This window comes from Tasmannia lanceolata, unplaced genomic scaffold (assembly GCF_043159265.1).
Source record: "Tasmannia lanceolata isolate RefF3 unplaced genomic scaffold, GAP_Taslan_0.1 ptg000012l, whole genome shotgun sequence".
Taxonomy (NCBI): domain Eukaryota; kingdom Viridiplantae; phylum Streptophyta; class Magnoliopsida; order Canellales; family Winteraceae; genus Tasmannia; species Tasmannia lanceolata.
Window position 1 is genome coordinate 22,483,863 of NW_027518689.1, and position 24,591 is coordinate 22,508,453.

A 24,591-nucleotide genomic window follows, 5' to 3' on the forward strand; every position below is an offset into this window, starting at 1 on the left:
TGTAAATGGTTGTTCATAGTTTGTAATAATGGTTCTTATCCTAATAGGGTTTGCAAAAATGGTGGAAAGAAGGGCTTCTTTTATCGTACACGTTGATGGGTACTTGAAGGATGAAGTATCATTTCAGTATATTAGCGGGACGAAGATGCCTTTAATTGTGAATCGGCATATAAAATTTTCAGAATTTGAGTCTCTAGTACCAAAAAATTGAGACCACAGCAACCGGTATCTCGCTATCGATAAAATGTCGATATGTCGTGGATCCATATCAAATCTTGTTGTACGACATTCGAAATGATGATGACCTAGCAATGGTGATGATGCTTTTTTAGAATAGCCTCTTCAATTGTATGAGCCTGTACATAACCAAAGAGTACAAAGTAGGAGGAATTAGTTATGCAGCGATCCCCATCCGGAGGTAAGATATTCACTTAGGTGGAAATTTTCATTCTTTGAACTCTCATTCCATTACACTATTATCTCATGTGAAATTTGTCATTGCTCAGGAATATGGTGGATAGAAATTAACATTATGAAGATCCTATTTTATATGAAAATATTTGTGAAGCTTCCTCTCGTTCTCTTGAACCGGCATTGAATCCCATAAATAATTCCATCCGTGCAGCCTCAGCAATACCTAATCGAAATGACGTTGCTGGTCCCAAGAACATACAATATTGGGCAGAATCCGAAAAGATACCAATATTGCTCGGAATCCGAAAAGATATTCAGTGGACTTGAACCAAGACTATGAGGACCCTATTTTTAATGAGACAGAAGAAAATACAACTCAACATATGAGCACTGCCATTTAATCTTCTAATTACTAATTACATTTCTTTGGCCAGTTCTATGTTTGTCTCATAGAATATTCATTCTAACGTAGTCCCTATTGTGCAGGCACGATGCAGAGTTCAGCAGGGATTTCCATAGTGATATGCATGTTAGTGATGGCATTGAATGCGAGGATGGTAACAGTATAGAGGGTGATGATGCATTTGGTGATGATGACTTTGTTGAGGACACTGAGCGATAAAGGTGACTTTGGTAAGGAAGATGAGTACGAAGGTGTACGCCCCCTCGTTAGTCTACAGAACGTTGTGGGCGACCCGTTCTGTAATACGTATACAAGGGAGCCGTTGGAAGTAGATGAGATGGTTGTAGATGAATTAAATGAGCGACGTATAGGACTTGAGGAGATCAAGGTGGGGTGAGTCTTCCCGAATTTGAAAGTATTTAAGAACAAAGTCAAAGAGTATGCAATTGAACGGAAGTTTGTATTCATCCCAGTAGACTCAAAGCCTACAAAGTATGCCGTTAGATGCTAGGACAAAAGTTGCTCCTTCAGAATCCGTGGGAGAAATTATTTGGATCATGTTAGAGTAAAAATGTTTGTGCCAGAGCATACATGCTCACGTACTGTGAGGGGTAATGACCATCCCCTTGTCACAGCAGCTTGGGCAGCAGACACCTGCCTTGGGTTATTTCCTCGCCCAGGAGACGTGAGGCCTACTTTGATAAGAGCATACATCAAGGATAAGTGGGGTATAACTATAAGCTATACGAAGGCTTTCAATGCGAAGGTAATTATACACAAAATAATGTGTGGAAATGCCGAGGCGTCTTACCGCATCCTTCCTGAATATGCTCAAGAGATGGAGAGATGCAATCCTGGCACCATTATGCGTGTATATCGAAGTCGGGAGCTATGGAGGGGTGGAGATCATACATTTGGTCGTTTATTTTGGTCATTCGGCCCTACCATACGCGTCTTCAGTAGAACAATTAGACCACTGATACTAATTGATGGGACACATTTGCGAGGCAAGTATAAAGGAATTTTATTGGCTGCGACTGCAGTAGATGGTGACGGTGGATTATTTCCGTTAGCATATGTAGTGGTTGAGAATGAGATGTATGAGAGCTGGCTATGGTTTCTTTGTTTACTCCGCCAGAGAGTGATACCAGCAGAAAAAAACAACAACGAATTCACGATTTCTTCTAATCAGATGAAGGGTTTGCCTAGAGCTATAGACGAAGCATTGCCGGGATCATACCATAGCTACTGTATTCGTCACCTCAATGCCAATTTCCTGAAGACCTTTAAGAGTCAAATACTTTGCAAACTATTTTCGAGAGCCGCATATGCTTTAAGGGGGAGAGACTATAAGGAGACGATGGAATGTATTAAAGCGAAGAATGCAAAAGCAGAGAAATGAATATCTGAGATTTCTAAAGAAAATTGGGCTAATGTATACTTTAAAGGGTCTAGGTGGAATATGTTGACAACTAATGCAGCAGAGTCTTTCAACAACGTATTAAAGGGCGCACGGGAGTTACCTATCGCGGCTCTAGTCGATCACACTAGATGGAAAGTACAAGACTACTTCCACCTTCGCCGCAAGGCTACTTCTGAATGGAAAACGCATTTGACCCATAATGCAGAAAAATGGTTAGACAGAGCATGTCTGTATGGCAGTAAGTTTACACCCCGGCCGTGTAGTTGGAATGAATATGAAGTGATATCATCAACTAATACGGATCATGTGGACTTAGAGAAGAAAACGTGTACGTGTGGTCTTTTCCAAATGATGGGATTGCCGTGTGGGCATGCCATAGCAGCCATGGGAGTAAACAAGCTGGACAAATATAGGTACTGCCAGGATTGGTTTTTGGCTTCAACTTATTGGACTACATATGAGGAGGTGATTCACCCTACTTTAGATCGAACACAATGGCCGGAGCCATCCCATATTTTAGAAGTAGTGTTACCATCACGAGTAAGAAGACAGCCTGGACGACCCAAAAAAGTATGAATGGAAAGAGGGCTGCAATTTGGACAACATCACAACTGCAAATCATATGGGGAACCTGGACATAACAAAAGAACGTGCAAAAATCCCCCCTCGTAAATCGTCAGTTAAATATGACTCCCATCGGTCCATCCGCACCTACAGAAAATAGGTATGTTCCATTATTACTCACTCGATATGATTTCTATATCAAACCCATCATTTTATTGATTGTTGCAAGTTTCTCTTGTAGGTCTGGTGTGTCCTTCGCACCTCCTTTCTTTGCTTAGGGATGGAGTTGTTGGTTTTTTTGTACATGATACTTACTCACACGGAATTGGTAGAAATTAAACGTTATTGTAGCCACTATTTGGCTGGAACTATACATTGATTTTATGTTTACCTCTCTCTCTCTATCTCTATCTCTCTATATATATCTCTCTTTAATAGTATTAAATTGGTTCGAGAGTGCAAGTTGTGTTCGGGACATTCTAATTGTATTACATTGGTTGTACAACTGATCATGACTATTGTAAAGGTGTTTTAAACATGTTGGAACCATTATGTAGGCCTCAGAACCACTAAAAATACTGGTTCCAAGACTGTAAATTATGGTTCTAAGAGTCCAACTACTATTTCATACATTTTAATAGTATATTATTGGTTGTAAAAGTGATGGGAATGTATCATTGTTGTTGGTTCAATATCATTGGGGTTCGAAGAGTCTAAATTATTGTAGCTTGAATTTGTATAAGGTAGGCCCCCTCTTTGAAACACAATCAATGCTAATGAAGACCCCATACTCTCCTCCGAACCCCATACCCGAATCTAAACACGACCGAAAACTCACTGGACCCACATTGTTTGGATCATCGGATCATCATAACCCTTCCATCTGTGGACCAAACAACATACGGCTCCCCAACTCATAGCAACCATAACAAACCGTATGAGTGGGAGCTAAACCATTCAAACTTAAACCACCAAAAATCACTTAAAACAACCATAGCTATATAGATACTTGAATCAAATTCATAACAACCATCACAAACATACCATGCATCCAAGACACAGAAATAGAACCATACTAACATATCATCCATCAATCCATAATAACATATGAAACCCGTATATAACATAACATCCATCAATCCATAATATCAACCACAACAACCATAATAACATACGATCCATATACATGCCAAAAACAGTAAACAAAAAAAAAATTGCACAGCAACGGTCTAATGATCTGGGGCAACAGACGGCAGACCAAGTTGGTGAGTGAAGAAACCCGCTCGGTGAGTGAGGTGACCATTGTGCCGTAGTCCTGGCGAGGTAACTGTCGTGACGTAGTCCTGACGGAGGGTGGAGACCTCGGTGCGTAGCCCAGTCAAAGCATGCTGAGTCGCCAATTGGTCCTGATGATGGGATTCTAGAAGCTGATGAACCGCGGTAAACTACTCGTCAAGGTACTAACGATGTGCACGAAGCTCCTGCACAACAAACTCCTGTGATGCAAAACGCTGACCCGGCTGACGAGGAGGAGGAGCAGGGCCCTGTATATCAAGCCGCATGGCCTTTATAGTTTTAGCATTGAACGTAGTAGAGGGACTAAGGCGTTCTTCACCACCTTGTATCAGCATCTCATGCTTGAAGACATGCGTGAGAAGCAACCCGAATGGTAGACTAGCCAAGGCATTCGTCCTCGTGTCCTCCATGAACCTAAGGAGGATATAGCCAAGGTGAAGGGTCGTGCCGCGAAGAAGTCGGTGCATAATAAAAGCCTCAAAAGGCCGGACCATGTCAGCATTGCCTCCGCGAGGCGTGGTGTAGGACTTTGCACATAGGGCCAAGGGAATTGTACGATACGTTGGTTGAGCCGTCGGTAGGTGGGCCTTCGCAACCAAGCTCCCTATAGGCGGCGACCGGATCATATGTACAGGCACTAATGTCATCCATATTACAGGGCCAAAAGTAGATTTCGTCGCCTGTGGTAGGAAGAGAGACAACTTCACAAAACTTTTGAAGTGTCATATGGATGGTTTTATTGTTTACTCTGGATTGGAAGACCTTTGAACCTCTGTCGAATCTGTAATTGGCATAGAATTGCTTCAAGAGAGTCGGGTACGAGTCACAATGAATTTCGAGAAAATTGACCCATCCAAAGGCCAGAAATAAGGGTTTTACATTAAAAATTTTGAGATCTTTAAAAATGACTTTCCTACCTCGGAGTATGCCCTTCGTTGCTATACGACCGAGGGAGCCGACCTCTACATCTTTATCCTCATTGCCCATATCCTCGTCAGAGGTAGGAGGACTAGGGAAGGGCTCACGGATAGCCTTCCCACGCCGTTTGCGGTGGGAAGACCCTTCGTCTACATTCACATTCTTCTTTGTTTGCTTGGCACGCCGCATGACTATAGGGGTTTTCGCTTAGGTGGTTCACAAAGTAAAAATTTCAAAAAGTAAAAAAGGGAGCCGCTTCCGGTCCTAATCTGCAGAAAGCTGGAGAATATAAAATTTCAAGTAGATACCATTCAGAAAAAATAACAGTTATAGCAACAATAGTGGATATGAAGACATTATAAGGCTTCAAGGTAATACAAATTATGAAAACATTACATAATAAATGGCAATGAGAGATGAGATAACCTTATAGAGGTAGCAACATAGACAATCAAAGGATAAGAATCGTGTGAAACTGCTCGAGTCGGGGTTCTCAAAAGAACAGGTGAGAAGTAACCTGGAGAGAAAAAATTAAGAATTTAGATTTAGCAGGGTAGCAAGCACCATGGCATACTTAAAAAATGTCCAAGTTCAACTTCAATGATGCATACAAACTAGTATTGAAGTGTCTTCTTTTAACAATCTCCAGTCCACAGATCAAATGATGAAAGGAACCGGGATTTTTTTCCCGTTAATTGCATTCAACCCAAGCACGCGGGCATGGTTATGTTTTCATCAGTAAAGTTCACGGTAAGATGGAGGGAAGAAGATGATTCGGGTTAAGATACTAAATTTACATTTTAAAATGCATTCCGCATGTTAAAGATCTATTAGGTGGGCTCAGATGCACCCTTAAATCACAATAAACAGCAACATATCTGATATCACTATACATTTAAATTTACTATCAACATTCTCTCCCTCCTTTCCACCACCACACACCAAATAGATGCATCAAACCAGGGGCATTCGCTCAATTCAGGTTCGAGAAAGATGCCCGATCCAAAAAACCAGGTTTGCAAAATGCCATCGCTTTCCTCCACATTGGTTCTTCGTCACCACAAACAACCAATAATACATACCATTGCATTTCATATTGACAGATTTCTGCGGAGGAAACACCTTGCAAACTCCAAGTGGTTTTTCATCACCCCTTCAGCCCTGTATTGGACTCGCCAGATGCTCTCATGGATTATTCAACTCAAATGTTCTTGCAACTCATCGAATAAAAGGTGGAATCCTAACTTGGATTTCTGTTTTTTTCATGTTCATCTGATGATGGTAAATAAATTTACATATGTTCTTTTAGTTTTCTTTATAAATTTGTTTCGTTGAAGGAGCATACTTTGTTTGTTTTTATAGCTGATATGTACTCAACTCATCTCAACTAAGCCTTTGTCCCAAACTAGTTGGAGTCAACATATGAATCCTTTACAAAAATAGCCGATATGAAACAATATATAAATAACGGCAAAGGAGCTTGAGTACATATCCGAAGCTTCGTAGAGTTGAAATGAATCAGGACCTAGCTTTTCCAAATCTTCACTACAAATCCATTTATCTCCTCCATGAATCTCATTCTCCCACTTCACCAAGTATTGTTGATATTTTCTACTGTCTCATACTCATAGTCTTCACCCACATTACTCGCTCAATTTAGTCCTGTTTCTTATGAATTTGCTATCTATATCATCCACAATCTCAACTTGGAATTCCGACAAATCTCCATGGTAGTATGACAGATCTTGGGTATGAACTAGGGCTGAAGTATTAGGATTTCAGAAATAAAATTTCAAGTTTAAGGACTGATGGTAGTTTTCAAAGGGAAACAAGTTGTAGGCTGAGGTTTACATGAATGGTGCAGTGCTAAAGTGTAAAGGCTGCAAGGGCAGGGTTTTACGTAAAAAGTTAGAATGGCGGATCGGTGGACTATTAAGGGGTATGGGCAGATTTTCAACTACAGATTTACAATGGATAAGGATGCCGATGAATTGTTCTCTTTTTTTTTATCTAACATAGATGTCATCTTCATTCGATTAATAAAATACTCGGAAATTATTATTCCACTTGTTTGAAGCTCCTTTGCCGTTATAAATATTTATAACGGCAAAGGAGCTCAACATTTATGTACCAGCAGCGTGAGAGGAGTGCCAGAAAATATAAATCATAGTTTCATAGTGTTTTTTTATGCATATTTTTTACTCTCATTTAGGTTCCTCATTAAAGGCATTGGTATAATATTTATCTTTGCATGTTGATTCGTAATAACAGAGGGATGTCCCCACACAAGGAAGACGCCTCACGAATTCTCTCTACTCCCATCTTCCTCTTTTACTCATTCTTCCTCTTCCCTTTGTATTTCACATAGTTAACCTTGATACGAGTTCCATTAGAATGCAAAAGAATTTGTTTTTAAAAAAACACGTGTTTTCGAAAGCATAGCCAATTTTGTTCCATGATGGCATTAGAGAGAAGCAAAATATCAATAACATGAACCTGTAGTGTTTAAAGGACTTTATCAACAACTGTGAAAATTTACTCTACGGAAAGAAGCCTTCCACTAATCAAAATTGCTCTTGATCGTAAAATGGATTCCACTGATGAATTGCTGCATACCAAAAAAAGAATATCCAACAACTTGAAATTAGCATGAGTTTTAAAAATAAAAAGGAAATTGCAAAGATCAGCAAAACAGTGCAAAACAATTCAAACCCTAAATGAAAACCTAAACCATTCAAAGCCATTCAAACCCTAAATGAAAACCTAAACCATTCAAAGCCATTCAAACCATAAATGAAAATATTTACACCCCCTCAAACCCTAAATGAAACCCTTTAAAACCCAAAATCAACCCCAAACCGATTGAAACCTTAAATGAGATCATTGAAACGATAAGCCCTCAACGAAACCCTTTGAAACACAAAATCAAAAGCCCAACCATTGAAAACCTAGAAACCCTATATCAAAATATTTTGTTTCTAACAATTAATGGTTCCAGCATATTAAAACCCTAAAATTTTTAAATCCATCCAAATGAAACCCCTTGCAAAGCATTTCAAAGGCTTCAAAACTACATACTCATGCAAATCTCTCTCACAAACTACCAAAGAGGTACTTAAAACAGGTTCAGAGACCAACAAACATGGTTCGAGGTGTGTGAGATCCAACCCATCAAGAAAAAAACCCAAAATAAACAAAACCCTAGATGAAATGTTTAAAAATAACCTTTCTATAGTGGACGAAACTGATTTCCGGGAAGAGGGAATGCTTTCCGGCAAGTAAGTCGTGCTTCAGGCGAGATTGATGACGACGTACGACGGTGAGAAGTTTCGTTTCTCTAGCGAGAAGAGAGGGTCGTTTGAGAAGAGAACGGTAAAAAAAAAACAGTGTAAAACGTAAAAAATGAAAGTAAGAAAGAAAAAGTAAAAAAATGGTATATTTGTCTTAAAAGACATTTTCTCTCACCTGAGAGCCCTTAGTTTATAATTTTCAAATCACTACCCTTTATTAACAATTTAGATAAAACTTTGCATTGTTTTAATAATTTCTCGAATTTTGCTTATGAGTTATAAGTTATAATAACAACGCAAATGAAAATCGGTCGTAAGTTCGTAACCCTAGCCCCTCTCTCTCTCTCTCTCTCTCTGACTTCAGCCTCCGGCCTTCATCTCCCCTCCTCACTACCTCAGCTAGACAGGAACTGAATCGCCTCCAGCCTCAGCTTAAACCAAGGTCTCTCTCTCTCTCTCTCTCTCTCTCTCTCTCTCTCTCTCGGAGTAGAAGCGAGAAGGGGGTTTTCTGTTTTTTTTTTTTTTTCAGCCTAAGTTTTTGCCAAGAACCTGAACCTGAACCTGAACCTAATCAGGTTCAGGTTACACCAATACCACCACCACTAACCCTCTCTATCTCACTATATTTTTTTTTGGACAATTTCATATTTGATGTTTTAGGCTTTTCCATGTGGGTTCTGATTTGGGTTTGGGAATAGGGTTCATATTCTTCCAGATTTGGGTTCCTTCGAAATTAGCCCATGAATAAAAAAGAACCCTTTGAGATAAACGACCTCCTCTCTCAACTCATTTTAGTTGTTCAAGTGTTCGAATCTAATAGTATCAGGTACACATCTTTAAATTCCTTTTTTGCAGGGTTCTCAATCCTGATTCTTTTTTTTTTTATCTCATCTCTATTAATTTCTTTATATGTATAATTTTACCCGTACATCTACAATTTCCATGGATGGAGATTTCAGATAAGACATTTTTGTGTGGATTTTTCTCAAGTTTTCTAATATGTTTTTCTGTCCTTCCTAGGCTGGGATTATGAAATTGTTTGCTGTTAGATAAGTTTTAGATTAGATTAGATATGTTTGTTCAGGAAAAGAATTATTTATTTATTTTACTTTCCTTTTTTGATTTAAAAATCATTTGCTCTAAATGTTTTCTTTGACGCTGCTTCAAATACTGTAAATCTCTTCCACCTGTGAGCAAGACCTATGGCATGCTCTTCCTGCTTGTTAATTTGTTAGCTCCTGTTATATGATCCTCAAAATATATTTTTTAATGGTGTTATTTCTTATTACTTTATTAATAATGGGAAAAAAGGCGATGATGGGAAAAAACCCGACCTGGCCCGACCCAGGTTTTCCAAAAAAAAAAACCCGACCCGACGCGACCTGAGATACTTTCTCGGGTAGGGTAGGGTTTTAGAAAACCCGACCTGCCCTACCCTAGTTGCAACCCTAATCTTAACTACATCCACTACTCATCCTCTCACCCATGAACCTAGTTTCATTACTCAACCCCAACCCACGACTCTCCAAATGACACATCTCATTTCATTCCCCACCCCACGACCTCAACTGTTTTACCTTCCTCTACACCTACCACATCTACCAATAACCCTTACCCCTCATCTCCCTCAACTTCTACATGACCTCCTGAACCTCTTTGGTACCCTTCCACTCACCCAATGGTGACGCGATCCCTCGATGGCACACGTAAACCCAAACACACTTTTCTAACCTCTCGTTATCCACTTCCTACAGCCCTTCACACTTTGAAATCTACCTCTGAACCTTCCTATTACACCACTGCCAACAAAATCCCTGAATGGCGGCATGCTATGGCCCAAGAGTTTGATGCCCTACAGAGAAATGGAACTTGGTCTCTCGTTCCCGTTCACCCTCACATGAATATCGTGGGTTACGTGTGGGTTTATAAATTAAAGCATCGGGCTGATGACACTATTAAAAGGTACAAGGCACGACTCGTTGCCAAAGGATTCCACCAACATACTGGTATTGACTATACTGACATGTTCAGCCCCGTAGCTAAACCTACCATAATATAGATTGTCTTCTCTATGGCAGTTCACTTCAATTGGCCCATGCGACAACTTGATGTTCAAAATGCTTTCTTACATAGTGAACTCAAAGAGGAGGTCGACATGGTCCAACCCCATAGGTTTGTTGATCCACAACATCCCCATTATGTCTGTCCGCTCCACAAGTCCTTATATGGCCTCAAACAAGCCCCACGAGCTTGGGATGATTGGTTTACTACTCATCTTCATACGCTTGGTTTTCGAGGCTCTTCTGCAGATCATTCTCCTTTTGTGTGAAGACAACGCGGAAATCTCATCATTCTACCGATTTATGTTAATGACATCATTATTACAAGCAGTCACTCTGCTTCCATTAATGTTGTAATAACTCAACTAGCTGATGTCTTTGCCATGAAAGATCTTGGGCCTTTACATTATTTTCTTGGCCTCGAAGTGCACCAATCACGTGATGGGTTATTCCTTTCCTAGACAAAGTATGTTGTTGATCTGTTAACAAAGTACAAAATGGATGGAGCAAAGCCATACTCTTTTCCAGTGATGACTGGCGGCCATATGTCAACTTCCTCCGGCGACCCTCTCCTAGATCCTTCTGAATACCGTAGCATTGTTGGCGCTCTTTAATATCTCACTTGGACCCATCCTGATATCGCCTTTGTTGTTAACGAAGTATGCCAGTTTATGCACTCTTCCACGAAGTTTCATTTAACCGGAGTCAAACGCATTTTGCCATATCTCAAAGGATAGTCCCTCATGGACTTCTATTGATACCATCCAATTTTACAATGTCTGCCTTCTGTGATGTTGATTGGGCAGGTAATCCAGAGAATCACAGATCCACATCTGGTCAATTTGTCTACCTTGGTAGAAAGTTAGTCTCGTGGAGTGCAAAGAAGTAGCTCACAATTTCTCATTCAAGTACAGAATCTGAATATCGCTCTTCAGCACAATCTGCAGCTGAATTAACTTGGATACAGTTTCTCCTTAGAGACCTTGGTGTTAACACCCGTAATCTTGTTGTATGGGTTATTCCTTTCCCAGACAAAGTATGTTGTTGATCTGTTAACAAAGTACAAAATGGATGGAGCAAAGCCATACTCTTCTCTAGTGGTGACTGGCGGCCAAATGTCAACTTCCTCCTGCGACCCTCTCCCAGATCCTTCTGAATACTGTAGCATTGTAGGTGCTCTTTAGTATCTCACTTGGACCCATCCTGATATCGCCTTTGTTGTTAACCAAGTATGCAGTTTATGCCCTCTCCCACGAAGTTTCATTTAACCGCAGTCAAACACATTTTGCGCTATCTCAAAGGATAGTTCTATTGGTACCAACCAATTTTACATTGTCTGCCTTCTGTGATTTTGATTGCGTTGGTAATCCAGATGATCATCAATCCACATCTAGTCAATGTGTCTACCTTGGTGAAACCTTAGTCTCGTGGAGTGCAAAGAAGTACCTCACAGTTTCTTATTCAAGTACAGAATCTGAATATCGCTCTTCAGCACAATCTACAGCTGAATTAACTTGGATACAGTTTCTCCTTAGGGACCTTGGTGTTAACACCCGTACTCCTGTTGTATGGTGTGACAACATTAGTGCCATCTCTCTTACCTCTAATGCAGTTTTCTATGCACGTACTAAACACAACGAGGTCAACTATCATTTTATCAGAGAGGAACTTGTTCGCAAAAAGCTTACTATCCGATATATCTCCACCAAAGACCAAGTGGCTGACATTTTCATTGAGGGGCTCACCTCTATGCGCTTCACCTTCCTACATGACAAGCTTCAGGTTCGCCTCCTTCCCATCAGCTTGAGGGGGCCTATTAACGAGAATCCTCTCTTAGAAGGAAATCTCACCAAACATGGTAACTTCCCTTGTAACAGTCCTAAACAAGGATACTTTATATTCTGTTAATTTTTGCTTCTTTAGTTGCTTCTATTTTCTTGTATAGTATTAGCATCCCTGCAATCAAGGGATTTTCCAACTCATTGTAACGTATACACATAGTGTTTAAATATATCAATACACAGTGTATTTAAATATATCAACAGCACAGAGCAACGTAAGTTTGGGTTGGTCGAACTCCATCTTCTCCTACTATGGCAAAGCTTTTGTTCCTCTTCCTTTGCAAACTTATAGTCTATGCCTTGCAGGTACGCAGCACCTGTCGGTGAGAGAGCGTGACACATCTGTCTTCAACCCCTATAATTGCAAGCCTTCCTATCGATCAAGAATGTATGTCTGCTCTCTATTCTATAATGTGAAAGTGCGCGGACATGTACAAATGATGCAAGAAACCATTGTTAAATGACGAATAAATACAGGCAGGAGCTGCCTTTCAGTTACAAATCACATTACTTGATCCAATGATGTGAGAAACCATTGTTAAATGAAGAATAAAAACAGCAAGGGGCTGCTCTTGAGATACAAATCACAGTACTTGATCTAATCTTGACACCAAAATCTTGTCCGAAATTAGTATTCAGTGGGTAGGATTTTTTTAGTACTCGCTTCACTAGAAAGAGAATTTATACTTCTTAATTTCAAGTTTCTTCGAAGATCCTTCCACAAACAAAGTAATTCATTTAGGCCATGTTTAGAAATATTGAAAAATATTCCATGTAATATTTGTGTGGTCAGTTGTGAGGCTGGAGAGGGAAGAACTCGAGAGAGTGGGAGTGAGGGGAGAATGTAGGGGTGCAACTCGGCTCAATTTTTCGGAATTCAAGTTGAGATTTTACCATAAAATCAGGTTAAGGTCGATTCCAATTCACTTTTTAGCAAAAAGCTCAACTTGACTCTACCCAAGTTCACCCCTAGGAGCATGGAAAGCTGCTACAAGCCATGAAAAGAAAAAAACAAATTTGTTATGGATTACTGAGGCTCTCCCCACGCCTATCAACAGAAGTCCCTCCCTCTCCCTCCTCTCCCACACACTTGGGCTCACGATTTCTTTTAGAAGGTAACCCGTAATAATTTCATTAAGAAAAAGGAAAGACGATGGGGACAAGGTGTCTCCACAAGGTAAAACATTAGGGCCATGCACAAATTGCCATGGATTACCCACCTGCAGCCTTAAGAAGCACACTTCTTCCACCACACTTCTTCCCCTTGTAAACCTTCTTTCGCTAATCTATCAGCCACAGGGTTTTCTGCCCACTTCATATGATTAAACTTTGGTCACACTATCAAACAAATATCACAGAATCTCCGTAATAGTGATGGCCAGATTCCACGGTCCAGGCGCCTTACAAGCTTGTCACCTACGCAGATATGCCCATGCTTATTCCATGGAATAATTTTTCATAGTTGCTAAACATGGCCTTAAAATCCACCGAAAAGAATAGTGTGATTCACTCACAGTCAAACGTCATTGAACAATATTTCCAAGCTATTAAGAGGTCTGCGAAAAAGATTTTCGACAAGGAATTCCAATTTAGATGAAGTACAGAAAAAGAAGAAAGCGTACGCCTCACGGCGTGTCCCTGTGGCACTTGTGCGCTCTAGGCAACGGCCAGTGTGCCCCCCATTAGACCCGTCTTGAAATATGGACGAAGGAGTCTGACATGTGTGCGAGTCAACGGGCGTATAAAACCCGTAAGGATAACTCGACGGATCGCACGGCCCTCGTGCTGGTGACACATCATTCAAATTTCTGCCCTATCAACTTTCGATGGTAGGATAGTGGCCTACTATGGTGGTGACGGGTGACAGAAGTAAAATTTTCATTCAACTGAATTTTACACTAGAATAATTACAGCTGAGCCAGTAAATGAGGATCCTGATCAGAATTCAAAGAAATAATATAACATTTACTGTATTTGGATGAAGGAACATTACCCATAATCGATCTATCCTTTACTTTCCTACTGGAACTGTGACACACTTCTTGGTCATAGACGTTCTTTAGAAGGATGGATTTGAATCTGGAGAGGCATCTGAGATCTCCTCCTTGTACATTTCTTCTATCATAGGCTTCCACAGACGAACACGGGCATTTATGAACCAGTTTGAAACCTGAAACAAATGCTCATCTTGGAACCAAAATATGGCTAGATTGAAAATGAACTACTTCCACCAGAATTTACAAACGGGCATTCGGTAATTACCTGATTCCTTGATAGGCCTGTTTGTGATGCCAACATCAGCTTCTCAGAGTCATTAGGATAACTGTGATAGCATACTAATCAATACAAGAAACCATGAATGGAAGTCGATGTTAAGTATAGATGATTAAATAACACCAACTCTATCAGTTTAATCTTTTAGAGTAATTGGTTGGTTTCACATGGTATCAGAGCGCTATTGACTCACGGCAGTTACTGGGTTCGAAACCCAACAACTCCTTGATATTAAAAATCGACTTGTACGGCCAACCCAAAAAAGAGGGCCACACGTGAGGGAGAGCGTTGAAGTATAAATGATTAAATAACATCAACTCTATCAGCTTAAGCTTTTGGAGTAATAGGTTGTTTTCACATTGTATAAGAGCTATTGCCTGATGGCAGGTCCAGTGTTAAAAAAGCAACAACTCCTTGATATTAAAAATCCATGTGTACTACCAACTAGAAAGAATGGCCACATGTACCACGTGTACCGCGCCACCCAAAAAAGGGGCACACGTGAGGGGGTTGTTAAGTATAAATTATTAAATAACACCAACTCTAACAGCTCAAGCTTTTGGAGTAATTCGTTGTTTCAAAGACAATGTGATATCATAAAGAAAAACGACATGCAGAGACAAAGGACTCACGGATGGAGAAAGTGCTCGAAAAGCCAAGCACGAAGCACTGCAACAGAATTTTCTGGCAGTCCTCTTAGTGGCCTCCATGTTTGTTGGATTTGGATCATACCTAATTGTTGAAGAGCTGCCCTCTTTTGTCTAGTATTCTGATCAAATAAGCTAAGCTGGGAAAGACCACTGTGGATTCTTGGGAAGTCTTCTGAATTACATCGTCTTGCTATATGTATTTGGGCGATTATTGCATCTTTTAAGCTGCCAAAATGTCTGGACATAGCTTGGAGTGCAAGAGTTGTGTAAGACTTAGCAGCCCCCGAGCCTGCTACCGCCTCGAAGGATGATGCTACTTCCTCCATTCGTCGACAGTATTGCTCGTATCTGCCGTCCACCTGAAAAGTAAGAAAATCCCTAGAAGCTTAAGGATATCAGTTTATAATTATCAAATAATTCGAGGGGTTCAAATGAAATAACCCATCAAATTCACAACATCAGAAATGCAGAAAAAAAAAGCGTACCCTCAATATTCAAGCACCATATATTTGTTTATACTGCTTGTTTGTAAACAAATATTTGATCACTTAAAGTTTGCATGGGTCTAATCTTCATCTCTTTTGAAACACTAGGACTGAGGGGCATTTGATTTGAGATCTAAGAAGACGACATAATATAAGCTCAAATATGATCAGACATGAATACCAAGAGTTACGACAGAGTTCGGATGTGTTTTGATTTTTACATGAATTTGATGCCAAAGAAGGCTACCATATATCCGCAAACATTATCAAATGAAGTGAGGGGTTCTCATGAAAAAATCCATCACATTCAAAACATCATAAATGCAGAACAGAAAAGCATATCCTCAATATTCAATCACCATATATTTTGTTTATATTGCCTTTTTTAAGCAAATAAATTTCTCACTTAAAGACCAAGTTTGAATGGGTGTGATATTCATCTCTTTTGAAACACTAGGACTGAGGGGAATTCAATTTGAAATGCTAAGAAGACAACCAAATATAAGCTCAAATGTGAGCAGAACATAATATAAGCACAAATGTGATCAGACATGAATCCAGACTGTTATGAATTTAAATGAATTTTGATATTTATATGAATTTGATGACAAAGAAGGCTACCATATATCTGCAAACACCATATCAAAATACAGATGAAACAGAGGAGAATGCATAATTACCTCGTCCAGCAAAGCAACAAGTTTTGTAATTCTGAGCTGAATGTCATGTGTCTCTTCAGATAAGGAATTATTACCGGAAAACATGTTCCGTGTCTGTGTAATCATAGAGTTCCCTGCTTTGGTGGATACTCCAAGGACTCTATCCTTTCTTAATTTACTCGAATCGATCCCATCAACCATACCGACACTCACAACTTCCTCAAGTAGGTTCTGAGCCGGCTTTAGATATCTAGAGTAACAAAACATGGAGGTGAAGGACGGTAGTTCATTAGAAGTTGAATTAGAATGGTTCTGTGACACTCTAGATGCATATGTGCTATCCATTGCATGACCACAAAATGAATAAACCTCCCTACTATGTTCTCTCAGTCCTCCTCTACCAATCACATGACTAGAGCCAACAAGATTCAAATTTGGATTTGTTTGCTTGTAATGGAACGAAGGAATTAACATTTCGGATGGGAGGTGAGAACCAAGAGTAAGGGACAGTCCTTTGCCTTCTGCAGAGAGAAAATCTTGATATTCACTCTCTTTTCCAGATTGAAGAATCATCAAATTGCTCTTCGGACACATCTCCGAATCCTCAGACCATGAAGGTTGAACCAGATCCACAGGCCTACACATTCTTTCCCCAAGTGACCGTACACTAGGTAGAACATGGTTTAATTGAGTGAATGCGTTTCTATTTCTTCCATCCCATTGTAAAGAATAGCCATGGTCTTCAAAACTAGTCCGACTCGTCCCCATGTGGAAGAAAATTTGTCAGTGTAGGACAAAAGATGCCGATACCTTCGTTGCCTTGTGAAAATGAAACTAAAACAATCAGAGTTGGGAATCACAGAATTATATTGGCAGCAACCAAAGATAATAGACAAACAGAAAATGGGGTTGTTCAGAATTATCTATATGGGTATGGAAACAAGCAGTTTTCTTCATCTTCTTCACATATTGCAGCTTGGTAGAATGAAATTTTGGTTGAGTGAGCCTAGGAAAAAGACTAAATGGCAATAGATTGTTATCTATCTCACCCGGTTTGGTAATATTTTTCCGAAGATTTGAATAAAGATCAATGTGATAAAATCAGGTCAAGGAACAGATCAGGCGAAGGACAAGCACCATGAAAAAGGGCAAGGTGGGTGGTGATAAAATCAAACCAAGGAACATATCAGACTCCACTTTTTCAAAGGTTCAAAGGTAGAATTGCAAGTGACAGTGGATGGGGAAGGTATGGATGAATCAAGAACTGTCTAGAGACTTCGATACTCAGTACCCAACTGACAAATCTGTCATTCTATTAATCTAGAGACATAGATACTCAATACCCAACTGAAAAATTTGTCATTCTATTACATTAATCCGGAGACTTTGATCTCAATACCCAACTGAAAAATCTGTCAATGTATTACTCTTAGGACCATCAAACAGCCTTGTTTTAATACAAAGCAAGCACTTAAAGAGGGCTTATAGCCTTTTAACTAGGGTAAAAGGGTAACTGTGATAAAAAAAAAGGAGAAAGATCAGTTAAAGACTTTTTTTAAACAAGACCAGTCCAAGAGAAGAAATTGAAGCAAAACCCATCTGCTAAAAGAGCCATGAACATGTGAAAACCAAACCAGTCCTATACAAAAAAGTTAGAACATACCCATTAGAAAAAAAACTAACATAACCCATCTTTCAAAAATCCATAAAAGAGCCAAGTTGAGACAGAAACAAAAACCATTCTGATTAGAACCAAGTGAAACCAAACCCATCAGAAAGCTGAATGAAACCCCACTGTTAAAAAAATGAAAAAAAGAAAAGAAAAAATTGATAAAGGCAAAAGAAAATGAAAAAACCAATATATTTACCTTGCTGAGAAGAGGAACAGGCTACTTTGAAACCCCTCTCCCTCTCTCTCTAACGCATGCAAAGAAGAAGAGGAAGGACATGAAAGAAAAAACAAAATGAGAGCAAAAAGTGGTCCCCTTCCCTCGATTGACACACAGACAATGAAACATCAAACAAAGAAATCAAACTATCAGCTTTAAAGCCTGATATATTTGGAAGACTCCCAGTCTCTCACCCTATCCAATAGCTCTTTCTCTCCACTTTATTTTATGTTTGGATCTGTAAAAAGTATAATATCTTTTCCAGTTTGAGTTTGTCTCTACTCTCTAGCAAATGGGAATATCTTTCTTTCCAGTTGGGTTCTGTAATGATAAAGAGATGGGGAAAGGACACTGAATTCATATCTGAAATTAGATACATGGGACAGACAGGGATAAGGACATAAAAAGTTGTGTACATTTCTTATGAGATTGTGAGGGTGATTGGTTAGTTGCTTCTGTAATGATTGTAATCTCTGAACCTTTCTGGGCTTCTCCAGTTGGCTGTCTCAGAAAACATGCTTCTTTTCCAACACTTTCACTATAATTTCAGAACAAAAGCCTGCTCATCTAAAGTGAAGATTCTCATGCATCTAAATATATGAGAATCATAGTCTCTCAAAATGTAAGCTATATCTTCTATACACTGAAGTTGGGTATATAAGCTACCCCTCAATGATCTGACCCATTCCTTTCACATACAAATTATGGTTTCAAAATTTTTAGACAGTCTTCTACTTTGCTTTATTTGCAAAAAGAGTCTTCTAGTTAAGACAATCTGCAAAGAGTCGTCACAATTGAGGGAATTTTGCAAATCAGGTCATGCCATAAATTTGTGATTAAAATACCCATGATAGATTTTTTTTCTTCTTTTGACTCGCAGAGAGGCCAAAATGTCCATAGCTATGATGCTCCAATCAAAGCATGAGGTGTAAAATAGTGGGTCCCATACGCACAGGCTCTCGGTGGATATTATGGCATACCCCATCAAAACTGAGGTGAAATGGTGGGCCGCACCCAATGCATGGGTTTGAGTTGAGTTGGGACCCAACCTATCAAAACATTAAAGGGCCTCACCCCATCAAAACATGAGGTGTAAAAATGGTGGGCCCCGCCCCCAACTCTCGAAGGGCACACCAACTGCCCGAATCACTGAACCCTCCATCTCCCCTTTTACTCAATGGATAGCGCTTATCCTCTTTCAATCAGCAAAATAAAAAATGTGAGAAAGAAAAGAGAGAGAGAAGCGGCCTTTATTGAACACTACAAGAAATGCAACAGTCGTTAAATATATTCGGCGACAGAAATAATTTCGTTGCACCAAAGGGTGCAGTTAAAGGGTGTTTAGTGATGGTTGGCGCAAAGATTATTCTCCCGTCGCCTTTTATTATACAAATGGTGATGGAAATGACATCAGCACAACCACTTTTTAATAATTGCACAAATGCAGTTTGTATTTTCTTTTTTAATGGGCTTGTGAGTGCTTTTTGGGAACTGTAATAACCTTTGACAGCTCTTTAAATAATCAAAGATGAGATGTGTTAGTGCAAATATCAAAACATGATTGTGCTGATAACATTTCCCTATATATATATATATATATATATATATATATATATATATAGAGAGAGAGAGAGAGAGAGAAAACGGTTCCTACACATGTGTAGAGAGTTCTCTACACACTAGCTTAAAATACAGTGGGGGCCCACATTGTTTGGGTGATCCAAGCCATCCATTTTAAAGGCCCTCACATAGATAGGGTGTCTACAAAAAATCAGATCCATAGGATCATCCCAACCCTACGATTTGTGGAGGTAAAATGGATGTCTTTAAACCTTCACAAATTAGTTCATTTTTTGCCTCCAAAGTTCGAATGGTTAGGATGATCCAACGGTTCCTACACATATGTGTAGAGAGTTCTTTACACACTAGCTTAAAATACAGTGGGAGCCCACATTGTTTGGATGATCCAAGCCATCCATTTTAAAGGCCCTCACATAGATAGAGTGTCTACAAAAAATCAGATCCATAGGATCATCCCAACCCTACGATTTGTGGAGGTAAAATGGATGTCTTTAAACCTTTACAAATAAGTTCATTTTTTGCCTCCAAAGTTCGAATGGTTAGGATGATCCTATGGATCTGATTTTTTGTGGACACCCTATCTATGAGAGGGCCTTAAAAATGAATGGTTTGGATCACCCAAATAATGTGGCCCCCACTGTATTTTAAGCTAGTGTGTAGATAACTTATCTACACATGTGTGTAGAAATCGTTTTCTCATACATATATATATATATATATATATATATATATATATATATATATATATATATATATAGAGGAAAGTGTTGGTGAGCTTAAGCGCCCCAATCACATGGGTCCCACATTTTCTGTGGTGATCCAAACCATTCATCTGCAAGGCCCTATCATAGATAGGGTGTGTACCAAAAATCAGCTCCATAGGATCATCCTAACCCCTCCATTTGTGGAGGACAAAAATGGGCAAATTTGTGGGCAAATAATGTCTGTCCATTTTGACCTCCACAAATGGATGGGTTAGGATGATCCTATGGAGCTGATTTTTGGTACACACCCCATCTTTGTAAGAGCCTTTCAAATGAATGCTTTGGATCATCCTAACAAAGTAGGCCCCAAGTGATTGGGCGCTTAAGCTCACCATAAGTTCGGTGAGCTTAAGCTCACCAACACTTTCCTCTCTCTCTCTCTCTCTCTCTATATATATATATATATATATATATATATATATATATATATATATATATATATATATATATATATAAAAGACAAGATATGTTAGGCAAGGCTTACTTTTGTAGGAGAGAACAGCCATCATCTCAGATGAATTAAATGAATAATATAAATTTTGCTAAAAAGTGCGTCTGTGTGGCTGTTCTCTCCTGCAAAGGTGAGCCAAAAATTGTCTTTGTGAAATTGTGCCTACCAAATCCAATATGAGAGGAATGCTATACTGAAGGGAATCCTTGTATAAACAAATTTCTATGGGCACCCCACTAGATCCATGGCACCAACTTCATTTATAACTACAATGAAAAATACAAAATTAAAAGAAGATAAAGGAGCTCTGGTGACGTGGATCCAATGGGGTGCCCTTGCAGCCGGATTTTTGCGAGGACGTCCTTCAAAAATAGCTCTCAACAGCCAATTAAAAAAGATAAGAGGTGACTTCATCCCATTATCAAAAAATGGTAGTGCTTGATATCTGCATTAACAGACTCCACGGAGGCCGAGGTTTGAGCTATCCACCTTGGCATGAGCATATTTAGGGAGTAGATGGAAAGTAAAATAGTGGAAGGTGAATCGTCTAATGCTATTTCTTAGGTTCAAGGTAAGATTGTAGGTCCTTGGATATTAGCTAGATTTTTGGATGAAATTTCTGCAAGATGATAGATTTATTTCTTTTGTCTATATTCCTAGAAGTGCCAACAATCTTGCAGATCGATTCCTTGCAGATAGATTTATTTCTTTTTTCTCTTTTAATATAGTTATCTTTTGCTAAAAAATAAATAAAAAAACATGGTAGTGCTTGATGTCTGCACGATTATGTTTTGATAATGGGGGCAAACTTTCCTTTTTTTATTGTTTAACCAACTGTCAAATGCTATTACAATTCTTAAAAAAGCTCGGAGACCAATTAAAAAGTGAAAGTGAAAGATCAGATGAGTTCGTCCCATTATCAAAACATGATTGTGTGTGTGTGTGTGAGAGAGAGAGAGAGAGAGATGCGTGTGTGTGTGTCTACATCCATGAAGGTAACGTTTACAAATCAAATGGGTCGGACACTTTGATGGGATATCACTTTGGTGCATGGCCCATCCATAATAATGCCTATCAAATATATGGGTTTGAATCATTAAACAAAGGGCCTTCACTTGTACTGATGCCAGCCCACATTTTGTACAGAAATATTTGCATCAATATAGTAACATGTTTACTCACCACACTGGCTACCTTATTGCCCTCGCCAACACCAAACTACCCAACTTTACCAAGAAGGATCTGCTTTCTTCAATACAACATTATGATTTTTATTTTTTTTCGTTCTTTTCATTCTTTTTGTTTTTGTTTTTGTTGGAAAAATTGTGAAAAAAATGCAAACATTTGCTGAAATTGTCGATCAAGGGTAGGTTTTGAAAAATTGTAAAAGAGGGGTTGTCAGGTAAGAGCTCTTAGGACAAGAATACCCTCATTCCTTTTCCCACCACCTTTTAGCTCTAATCCCCATGCGCTTTTCACCTACCCTTTTCACATTTTCCCTCCAGCTTATACCTTCTTCTTACCCAAGCCATCCCAAACGTGAGAAACTCCATGAGACTCCATTGAAGCTTGCCAATCCATACGTTAGAAAATCCATTGCCATTACCATTTGAAATAAATTAAAAACTCCATTGGTTCTCTTTAGTTTGCTTTGGGTGCTCCGGTAGGACCATTCTCCTCCACTTGCTTAGGTTTCAGATGTTCTTTTCATGTTTTCATGTTTTTTGTGATTTGATTTATTTTCATCCTGTTTACAGTGGTGTCTTTGTTTGGTTACATGCATGTTTTGACCTCTCTCTCTCTCTCAATGGTTCAATGGTTCAATGTTGTAAACATTATCAAAGATAGAGTACTCTATTTAGACACTTAGAACAGCCCATTTATACAGTTGGAACCATTATGTAGACCACGGAACCATAATTTAGTGGTTTCGAATGACTAAATAGTGGTTCCAAGAGTGTAAATTATGGTTCTAAGAGTGTAAATAGGGGTTCATACATTATAAAAGTGATCATGAGTGTATTAATAGTGGTTTAGGTACTCATAATCAGTATGTATACAAGCAGAACCATTATGTAGGCCTCGAAACCATAATTTAGTGGTTTCGAAGGTTGCAAAAGTGATCATGAGTGTATTAATAGTGGCTTAGGTACTCATAATCAGTATGTATAAAATCAGAACCATTATGTAGACCTCAGAACCACAATGTAGTGGTTTCGATTGATTAAATAGTGATTCCAAGAGTGTAAATAGGGGTTGTAATAGTATTTCATTGGTTCCAAAAGTGATCATAAGTATATTAATAGTGGTTTAGGTACTCATAATCAGTATGTATACAATCATAACCATTATGTAGACCTCGGAACCATAATTTAGTGGTTTCGATTGATTAAATAGTGGTTCCAAGAGTATAAATTATGGTTCAAAGAGTGTAAGTTATGGTTCCAACAGTGTAAATAGGGGTTCATACATTGTAATAGTATTTTATCGGTTCCAATAGTGGTTTAGGTACTCCTAACCAGTATGTATATAATCGGAACCATTATGTAGACTTCGGAACCACAATTTAGTGGTTTCGGAGGTTGCAAAAGTGATAATGCGTGTATTAATAGTGGCTTAGGTACTCATAATCAGTATGTATATAATCAGAACCATTACGTAGACCTCAGAACCACAATTTAGTGGTTTCGATTGATTAAATAGTAGTTCCAAGAGTGTAAATTATAGTTCCAACAGTGTAAATAGGGGTTCATACATTGTAATAGTATTTTACTGGTTCCAAAAGTGATCATAAGTGTATTAATAGTGATTTAGGTACTTATAATCAGTATGTATACAATCAGAACCATTATGTAGACCTCGGAACCACAATTTAGTGGTTTCGAAGGTTGCAAAAGTGATAATGTGTGTATTAATTGTGGCTCAGGTACTCATAATCAATATGTATACAATCAGAACCATTATGTAGACGTCAGAACCACAATTTAGTGATTTTGATTGATTAAATAGTGGTTCCAAGAGTGTAAATTATGGTTCCAACAGTGTAAATAGGGGTTCATACATTGTAATAGTATTTTATTGGTTCCAAAAGTGATCATAAGTGTATTAATAGTGGTTTAGGTACTCATAATCAGTATGTATACAATCGGAGCCATTATGTAGACCTCAGAACCACAACTTAGTGGTTTCGGAGGTTGCAAAAGTGATAATGTGTATTAATAGTAGCTTAGGTACTCATAATCAATATGTATACAATCGGAACCATTGTGTAAACCTCGTAACCACAATTTAGTGGTTTCGATTGATTAAATAGTGGTTCCAAGAGTGTAGATACGGGTTGTAATAGTATTTCATTGGTTCCAAAAGTGATCATAAGTGTATTAATAGTGGTTTTGGTATTCATAATCAGTATGTACCATTATGTAGACCTAGGAACCACAATTTACTGGTTTCGATTGATTAAATAGTGGTTCCAAGTGTGTAAATAGGGGTTGTAATGGTATTTCATTAGTTCCAAAAGTGATCATAAGTGTCTTAATAGTGGTTTAGGTACTCATAATCAGTATGTATACAATTGGAACCATTATGTAGACCTCGGAACCACATTTTAGTGGTTTCGATTGATTAAA

The 24,591-nt window shown here is 38.8% G+C and overlaps 2 protein-coding genes and 2 long non-coding RNA genes across 7 annotated transcripts; 2 read left to right on the forward strand and 2 right to left on the reverse strand.

Moving 5' to 3' along the window:
* Positions 1-1,388: 1,388 nt before the first annotated feature.
* On the forward strand, positions 1,389-2,219 carry LOC143888634 (uncharacterized). The gene has a single exon (XM_077393071.1). It carries the CDS (start codon positions 1,389-1,391, stop codon positions 2,217-2,219), a length of 831 nt encoding a protein of 276 aa, XP_077249186.1.
* A 1,659-nt stretch (positions 2,220-3,878) lies between these two features.
* LOC143887117 (uncharacterized) lies at positions 3,879-5,537 on the reverse strand. Of its 2 annotated transcripts, none has more exons than XR_013254049.1 (3): positions 5,445-5,537; positions 5,018-5,287; positions 3,879-4,881 (listed from the first exon to the last, which is right to left on the reverse strand). It is a non-coding gene; the product is annotated as an uncharacterized LOC143887117 (long non-coding RNA). The 2 variants fall into 2 exon arrangements; XR_013254048.1 differs by having other exon boundaries at positions 5,018-5,297.
* Positions 5,538-8,756: 3,219 nt separating this feature from the next.
* Positions 8,757-12,793, forward strand: LOC143887720 (uncharacterized). The gene is made up of 2 exons (XR_013254354.1): positions 8,757-9,134; positions 12,516-12,793. It is a non-coding gene; the product is annotated as an uncharacterized LOC143887720 (long non-coding RNA).
* A 1,270-nt stretch (positions 12,794-14,063) lies between these two features.
* LOC143887721 (BEL1-like homeodomain protein 11) lies at positions 14,064-18,748 on the reverse strand. 3 transcript variants are annotated; one of them, XM_077391881.1, is made up of 5 exons: positions 18,146-18,746; positions 16,299-17,096; positions 15,116-15,492; positions 14,472-14,532; positions 14,064-14,379 (listed from the first exon to the last, which is right to left on the reverse strand). In XM_077391881.1, the coding sequence occupies exons 2-5, from the start codon at positions 17,043-17,045 to the stop codon at positions 14,269-14,271; spliced, it is 1,296 nt and encodes a 431-aa protein (XP_077247996.1). In that variant the 5' UTR covers positions 17,046-17,096; positions 18,146-18,746; the 3' UTR covers positions 14,064-14,268. The 3 variants fall into 3 exon arrangements, with proteins under 3 accessions (XP_077247996.1, XP_077247997.1, XP_077247998.1); XM_077391883.1 differs by having other exon boundaries at positions 14,308-14,379; positions 15,216-15,492; positions 18,146-18,748; XM_077391882.1 differs by lacking the exon at positions 18,146-18,746 and having other exon boundaries at positions 16,299-18,080.
* Between the last annotated feature and the right edge of the window lie 5,843 nt (positions 18,749-24,591).

Excerpts from the sequence above, each read along its gene's own strand:
- LOC143888634 (XM_077393071.1), top strand. The coding sequence starts at position 1,389 with ATGTTTGTGCCAGAGCATACATGCTCACGTACTGTGAGGGGTAATGAC.
- LOC143887721 (XM_077391881.1), bottom strand. The coding sequence starts at position 17,045 with ATGGGGACGAGTCGGACTAGTTTTGAAGACCATGGCTATTCTTTACAA. Across the intron at positions 15,493-16,298 it reads TTGTTGCTTTGCTGGACGAG|GTGGACGGCAGATACGAGCA; the intron begins GTAATTATGCAT and ends CTTACTTTTCAG. Across the intron at positions 14,533-15,115 it reads TTCGAGCACTTTCTCCATCC|TTATCCTAATGACTCTGAGA; the intron begins GTGAGTCCTTTG and ends ATGCTATCACAG.